The 8,051-nt window shown below is 45.5% G+C and overlaps 1 protein-coding gene and 1 long non-coding RNA gene across 3 annotated transcripts in view; both read right to left on the reverse strand.

Annotated features, from left to right (window-relative positions):
- The window catches only part of LOC109485841 (intelectin-1-like), a 7,974-nt gene extending 3,477 nt beyond the window's left edge, over positions 1-4,497 (reverse strand). Inside the window, exons 1-7 of one of the 2 annotated variants that reach the window (XM_019789513.1) lie at positions 3,962-4,497; positions 3,590-3,713; positions 1,602-1,822; positions 1,329-1,488; positions 964-1,218; positions 495-646; positions 156-279 (exon numbers count right to left, since the gene is read on the reverse strand). In XM_019789513.1, the coding sequence (XP_019645072.1) occupies positions 156-279; positions 495-646; positions 964-1,218; positions 1,329-1,488; positions 1,602-1,822; positions 3,590-3,713; positions 3,962-4,273 (1,348 nt within the window). In that variant the 5' untranslated portion in view covers positions 4,274-4,497. Of the gene's footprint in view, positions 1-155; positions 280-494; positions 647-963; positions 1,219-1,328; positions 1,489-1,601; positions 1,823-3,589; positions 3,720-3,961 lie in introns of both variants that reach the window. The other variant, XM_019789511.1, reaches the window with a different exon arrangement.
- Positions 4,498-6,202: 1,705 nt separating this feature from the next.
- LOC109485840 lies at positions 6,203-7,417 on the reverse strand. Its single transcript, XR_002141154.1, has 3 exons — positions 7,278-7,417; positions 6,664-6,739; positions 6,203-6,380 (listed from the first exon to the last, which is right to left on the reverse strand). It is a non-coding gene; the product is annotated as an uncharacterized LOC109485840 (long non-coding RNA).
- Positions 7,418-8,051: the final 634 nt, after the last annotated feature.

Here is an 8,051-nt window from a genome sequence, read left to right on the forward strand (position 1 = left end):
TGTTCTCGGTGCGGTCGGCCTTTTGGGGGGATCTTATTACACGTACGCACGTAGATCACACTCTGTCCACCTTCCCCGCCTTCAATGCACCCCCCCCCCTCCGAGGTTGTGCAACCAAAGGGCAAAACATGCAAACATGTACATTTGTTACGTACGTGAAACTGTGTTTGGAGCAAGGAGTGAAGTCCTCAGCCCATTACTGCCTCTGTCCCATGTGATGGGAATAGCCGGTCCATTGTCGGCTGTAGTCCCACCGTTGTACACAATCGGAAAATGGTCCTGAAACAAAAAATGCAACCGTCCAATAGTTGCTAAAATAACAATTATAATTGTTCACTGAACTTTGTATACCCAAGGACCACAAACTGAAGACAAAGACAACCATACACTAGTATGCAGTATGTAGATTTCGCACAACGTGCTGCTATATGGTGGAAACGAATGTTATATAAACTAGCTATTCTGTCAGTAACTTCATAGAGTTCAGCACAGACCTTGAAGAGGGAGTACATGTTGCCGCCATACTGCTGTAGGAAGCCGTTGGTTGTGTAATACCTCAGGTAGGCGGCAGACTTGTACTGGGACAGCGGCTTGTCATTGGGCACGTGCCACAGCATTACGTCAGAGGCATTAATACTGAAGTAACCTGAAAAATATGTGGAAATGTGTTGTTGTTTTTTCTTTTATCCATATCAGAATGAAACTCGGTACTGAGGATGTTAAGTAATATATTGAACTGCTTATATCGTCATTTATCCTGCAGGATGATGACAGATTGTTCCCGTGGCCTGAAACTAAAGGGGGTCTGTGGTAAAATTTCATTGGCGACTTATTAGCTCTGGAGCCGAGGACCTAGCCTGTAGCTGGCCATGGCAACAAACTCACATCCGGGCTAATCACCACTCGAAACTTACATGTTCTGAAGTCAAAGTCAAACTTTATACACATTTTGGGTGGACGTACCTGGGTTCTTGAGGTCGTCGTTGGTCGCCAGCGGCACCGAGCCGAAAGTGTTGTGGTTAGCCCAGTTGCCGTCCCCTTCGGGATAGTTAGTGGTGCTTCCCCGGGTGGAGGACCAGCGGTCCCCGGCGGTACACTTGCCGTAGATGTCGTTCTCGTGCACGCTGGACACGAGAGTCCATCCGCCACCGCCAGTCGTCATGTCGCAGTAGGTCTCGTACACCACCCCTCCCGGACTGCGAAGGTGGTACAGTCCGTCTGGGCGGGAAAATGCGCTTGTTTTCTGAGGCTATATTTTCACAAAAACAATTTTTATCCAACACGACAACCATGACTACTTGCTTGTTGAAACATTATCCAATTCTTACCTTCCGCTCCGTCCACATGGTCCTTGATGTACTTGCAGGACACTGCCGGGTTGGTCGCACTTCCCACCGCTGTGTTGTTGAAGGACACCAAGCGCGTCTCTATCTGGGAAGTCTTCTTCTCCACCGCAGCAAGACCATGTTCCAAATCGGCTATACGCCGCTGTGTACGTTAATATGAAACATTTTGCATCATTTTCTAATCTCGGACTCTAAGAGAATTTGCTTTAAAAGTTTGTTTCGGATATCAACAAATATAATCAAATATGTTCTCACCGGCACTTCTTCTCCATAACAGCCACAGCTAGCAGGCCCCGGGGGTCCCTGTACCCCGTCCCGACCGTCCCGTCCGGCAGGCCCAGGGGGACCAGGAGATCCCTGTACCCCGTCTGGACCGTCCTGTCCAACAGGCCCAAGGGGACCAGGAGGTCCCTGTACCCCGTCCCGACCGTCCCGTCCGACAGGCCCGGGGGGACCTGGAGGGCCTTGTATACATCCTGTCAAGTAAATTATGTAACGTTATATACTAGTACATAAAATGATTCGACTTTGCCACCGAAAGATCAGCTTGCAGATTAATGTATCCTCACTTACATCCATAAGACATGTAAGAATGAACGACGTTGAATAGGTATACACGATCTGTGCTTGCAAATGAAAACGGCAACACGATCATACCTTCGTGAGACCGCGCTGAGCGGGCAGGGGGGTTGACCTATTCTCAACGCTGTAGCGTGTGCAATTATCAACCAAATTCCATGAAACTCACACACAATGTACAAAACAATATAGGGATAACTGCTGTAAAGTTATTTTGTCAAAGTTATGGATGATTGTACCAAAAATATGATCTGAAAAACGAACTTCCGGTGTGGAAAATCACCATTCGGTTGTGACAAGTTTAGTGGCTTAAAACATCGAAATCTTGCGCAAACCTTGGTCACAAACAATTTTATACATACCAAGACATGTCCGTATAGATTTAGTTTGCTTAGATTTTACTTAAGTTAAGAGAAAATCTCGGAAAAGTGCTTGATTTTCGTCCAAAACTTGGCACGCCAACTTGGCACGCCGTGGCTAGCTCGCCCTGCACGGCCGCCGGAAAGTAAAGCTATACGGACACGCCCCACATGTGACAGAATCGTGGCCTGACTCCAAATATGGCATGGCACGAACTAATCCCGAGAATTAATGTCACAAAAACAGGGCATATGGTTGGCTGACGGCCCTCCGAACTTTGCCGAACCGAAAATGTATGCAGAATGAGGTGTCAATCACCCAGCTTGGCCAGGCAGCGCGCGCCCCCCGGGGAGGTCCCAGATGCATGCGTGGCCGGCCGGAACAAGGCGCGGCTGCAGAGCTAGTAACTACGTTTTGAACAAGGGAAAACAGATAAACTAGACAGAGGGAAGGCCATACTAGCTGCGTCGAAGCTGGCAAATATTGTTATAAGCATTGTATATTTAATAATAGTTGTGTAGCTGAGCAAGGCTTCCGACAGCTCGGTGACGGCTTGTTTACTGATAATGTGACCCCGGATCGCCTGATCCATTGTCACTGTCTGTCAGGCATTGTGTTGCGGAAAAAAAAAATCGACATTCTATTAGGACTACAGCAGTGATTATCGATCCTTCTGTTTTCTTTATTGATATTTTTATTTGTCTTGTATACATATTATCATGCTAACATTTTACCGGTAAATGTAGATTATAACCTTTCCTTCCCACGTAAATCAGTGCTTACCTCTCCCATGTTGGTATCATCCAAGTAGCGTTTTCCTCTGCGTTTTCGCTGGATCTGTCTGGAATATCGACCGATGAATTTCCTTGAAAGAGTACATTTCCGCGAGTACGTGTCACAGAACACTCTCTCTTGTTTTGTAATGTGGTATTTGGGGCGCGATGTGATTTCTAGGTTGTCTTTCAACCCGACAAAGTACTGGGGTCCATGCAAGATTTATGACCTGCGGTCCGCGCGGCAGGCGGTGTAACTAATCTCGACCCAGAGGAGAGGCCTAGATTAGCGTTCGGCAAAGTTCGGCCAGCCGTTCCACATGAGTGAAATCCTGGCTTAGGCGGCACCACGAGTAAAGGCCAGGACACATGCGTCGCATGATCGCAAACTACTGATGATTTGAATAGCCATGTGTCCTGCAAATTGCAGCTTGTTACGGAATTGAAAAGGCAGAAAATCCTACGGCTTATCAGGTCATTAGAACATCGTATATGACTACTAAAGACGAAGGCGCCTGAATAGACCCCTACCTGAAATTGGCAATCTCTCCGGGTTTCCGCCATGCCCAACAGCCTGCCTCTTTGACCGCATCCGCTGGATCGAGTCTTCGTCCTTCTGGACTCCTACCGAACCGTTGTCGAAAGTCTCCGAGCCCTCGGCCATTAGCGGTGAGCCAGAGAAATATGTTGATATGGTGTGGGGCAAATTTTGATCACGTAGTGTTTGCGTATATATTTCATCCCATGTCAAACGAAATGTATCTACATATTGGATACAACATACTAGTACTCTTTACACAGCAGAGGGCGAAGTTTGCATAGGATACGTGGTAAGCGTTACATTATAGAATCAGAGGCTTACTAGTATATTACTTCATTGATAGAACACATTCTAATGCCCACCTTTGTGTCGAGTACGGAACTGTGTTCCGACCAGAGTCCGTCTTGAATCTTAGTCTCCACCACTGTCACACGTTCCAGAAGTGACTGGCTCTTCTCTCTCCAGTACACCAACTCCTTCTCGACCGAGGCAAGCCGCTCTCGCAGGGAGGCGACGTCGTCTTGCCGAACCAGGCCGCCGCTGTGCAGGAAGCTCACGAGCAGGACGGCCACGGTCACCGCCAAGCTGCACACGGCCAACCCCGCCGCCAGGGACAGCCGCTCGCTCCTGTGCTCGTGCGCCATTTTTCTGATGCGTACTTTTTCTTCACTCATGGACTCTAGACCTTCTGAAAGGCGATACAAAATCAACCAGGCACCTCCGTCTAAAGTACCGACCGCTGAATTTTACTTCCTTCTGAGACTGGAATATCTTATTTCCGCCTGCGACTCGGGTCCTTCGTGATCTGTGGTCACGTGATTCAGAATAGAAATCAAGTGCGTGAACTAATGGGTGTGCAAAACTTGGCACGCTGCTCGTGGAGATGGAGAATGCCAAAACTCCCTCCGTTCCTTCCGCGACTAACTCCCTTCTGGGCAAATGTAGAGGGATAACGGTACACCCTCATAGCGTCACCAAATGAGGTACTTTGTGAAGGTCCGTTTCATTTGGTATATATTACCATTGTGACAGCATTTTATACCCCAAAATAGGAATCTTGCGTCTTGTTTTAGGTCCCGATAGTAGAAAGAATGCAGTGTACATGTATTCAGATGGCCGCCGTGTAACGTTACGTACTAGCGAGCGCGCACAACAATACCGCCAGAGTAGAGTACGTAGGTTATCATAACTCTTTAGAAAGCGCAAAGAAAACAAAAACGACAGATTTGCATTAAAGAAAGTTTATTTTCCATAGCCTGGGCTAAGCCACGATCTATAACCTATGGCTTCTCCACGGGCGTTGGGGACGAGCGTGGGTCCTTCGTGATCTGTGGTCGTGATTCAGAATAGAAATCAAGTGCGTGAACTAATGGGTGTGCTCACTGCTACCAAGTGGTTCCACGGTAATATAATTGCTACGGAAGATCACGTATAACCATGGCGCAACATCGATGAAATATAGCCCTAATACCAAATGTTCTCACGTATTGTTCTGGATAAATTTTAATATTGGTTTAGTGGACCCCCATACCAACGTACTAGTCCCGATCCCGAGGAGTCAAGTGCTTAATTTCCATCAGGTCATACGGTGGCAAGGCATCATCCGCTGGCCAGAGCAGTGTCCATTAGCTACCTACATGTAGATGCCCACCTTGCAGTTTCTGACTGTGGGCAGGCTCTTGCCCAGGACAGGTCTACCATGGCCTTGGTACCCAAAGCATGACACAACTGTAATACTAGAAAGGTAACATTTGCAAATCAAGTGCATTATGGTTACCTTCACATGGCCCAGCTCAACAAACTACTGCTTTGTTTATTCTTCCTCAAGCACACTTATATATATGGTGACCATATTCAATATTTCAGCCCCTCTTAAAGGTCGCAGCACACAGTATTTATGGACACAAAGTATCGCGGCAAATTACTTAAGAAAGCTGTCGAGATTCTTTCATGCAGGATAGCGAGGTGAAAACTATGCTGAATTGTAGAGAAATGCACCGGGTTTGGGACCGTATAATTTGAATTAGGATGTTTGTTCGGCCGGGGTCAATTCGCGCCTAGATCTTGTTACAACCTAGTCCTGTGCGTCGGCTGCAGTTCACGTGGCCCCCGCAAAGCGTCATTTAGAAGTTTTTGGCGACGCCTCAGGGGCGGAGCCGTTGGTATAGTACTGCGATTGAGTTGAAAATATTCTAAGAATTCCGCCAATGCATTCCCTAGGGAATTGCTTTTTGGCTATACCTTGTGGGACTTATTCTCCAAGCAGAGGTTGGAGGGGAAGATCGTTACCCCCGCTAACGATCATCCCCACCAACCTCTGCTTGGAGAGTAGTGGGACCAGCCTTTACACATAGGCTTGTGGCATGAGACATGCAGTAGTCTGTACAGTGTTTCTACGATATTTATTTTATTTATTTATTTCAGCTTCATTACAAAGTATGTAATTGGACAGGGGGAACAGGTCTAGCCTTTGTCTTAACTATGTGATGATAGTGATGTTTTGTGTAAGGGATTTTATTCATTTGTGTGGGTGTTTGCGTCAGTATTGCTTTTTTTTATTCTTGGATTTTTTTTGCTTTCACGGTGCTGCTAGCCTGGGTGCCATCCGAATTTGCCCGTAGCCGTTACAAATTCGGATGGCACCCAGGCTACGATGCTGCTGCATTCAATGCTTATTTTTCTTGCGTGAAAAACTCGCATGCACACCCCGATCCTTCCACAACTTGGCGTCGTGAATTCCTGCTGTAGTCTGCATCTCAGGATGGACTTGGCGAAGTTTACCTGTGGTCAAAAAAACAGAACATAAATGAATCTATGCCAACCTTTCCCTAGCTTTGCTCTTAAATTAACAAGATTTAGGGTCATGTTTTTAGAAGTAAATGTAAATATGCAAAGCATGTGAGTCAATACATTTTACAGAATGCAATGATGCGCACATCAAACTAAACAAAGGTTGAAAGTCATATGTATGTTCATTCATCAAGAACGATGTTACAGTACAATAACACATGAACTACATGTTCCCCAGATCAACAGAAACGGCAAATATATTGTGTGGACTTACCGCTGTTTTTGTCCTTCTGTAAATGGTACTGTTAGTCCATCTTGTCAGTGAATGTCGAGTGAATGAGGGGCACTCGCTGTGGGCAAATGAATAAATTTATGCCACTTCTGCCTTTCAAGAGACTCAAAAGGAACACCGATTGGAATCTCTGCCGGTAGATATTCTGATCAGAGTCTCAGCTGTTACAATCATTACATTTTACTGTACAGAAATACATGCTATTTAGGTTTTACGACAATCACAAACTATTTAAATTATACCGGCAGCTACCAGCAATTTCATTGAATGTTTAACATTTAGGATATGTTATTATATCATAGCAATAGACTTCTTCCAGATTGGAGTTTCTACCCAGTCTCAGGTACTGTTGTAAAGAATTTGACCTGAGAAAAGGCTGCAGGACTCAGGGCCTGATGTAGGGTGGGAAAATACTGGCACGTTGTTGATATAATAATCAATCTGGACAGGTAAGTCTTATCAGAGGGGAGAGGATATTACTTGTAGGTAAGGGTTGGAAATCCTGGAGGAACATGTAAGGTGGTTAAAACTTTACGTAAACAAAATTCCGACGCCCTCTTACATGATAAAAGATAACAGATGTTTGTCCATCTCACCAGTGAATTCCTTTTGTAGCCCGGGAGTGGGCATGGGCATGGCGTAGCTCACCTGCGGGGACAAAGAGAGAAAAAGAATGAATAAATTGAAGCCGTTCCCAGAGAAACAAATGGCATTGGCTTCCATTTGTAAATATGTGTCAGGATAGACACCCCGGTAACTTACGGTGGAACATGTCAAGTTGCTGAAACTTTACGTAAACAAAATTATGACCTACACTAAAATGATGAAAGATAACAGGTGTGGTAAAGCAACTTAAGAATACGTACTTGCTTAGTGCCCATCAATATGTCATAATGATCAATTGGATCAGTAATAACATTGAAAGTAGGCCGCGTGGGCGACGGCGTATGCCGACACAAACGCATACAAGGGGGCACACCCCAGTTTATGTTGGGTCACAATTCGATTCTGCACACCCTCAACTCTATTTCAGGAAATAATTCTTAAGCCGAAACACTGTTTGCAAATGAAGGATATCCCTCTAGCTACGAGAACAATCGAATTTCAGTTTCCATAACCTCTCAAATTGTAGCAAATTTTAGGGCAAAAAGAATTTTCGATGAAAAAAATGATGCCAAAAATTGGGCATTTTTACGTGCAATTAAACCCATCACCAATAATTTAGCCACCAAAATGACTTAAACTGTCGAAAGAGAATGTATGATCAAGAAAAATATACAGAAAAATCCTAACACTGAGATTATCACAATAGCCCGTCGCGCGACACATAGCGACAGAACCCCCAGAACACATAAAAGGCATATCTGGGT

The sequence above is a fragment of the Branchiostoma belcheri genome, unplaced genomic scaffold (genome assembly GCF_001625305.1).
Source record: "Branchiostoma belcheri isolate BF01 breed outbred unplaced genomic scaffold, Haploidv18h27 scaffold784, whole genome shotgun sequence".
NCBI classification, from domain to species: Eukaryota; Metazoa; Chordata; class Leptocardii; order Amphioxiformes; family Branchiostomatidae; genus Branchiostoma; species Branchiostoma belcheri.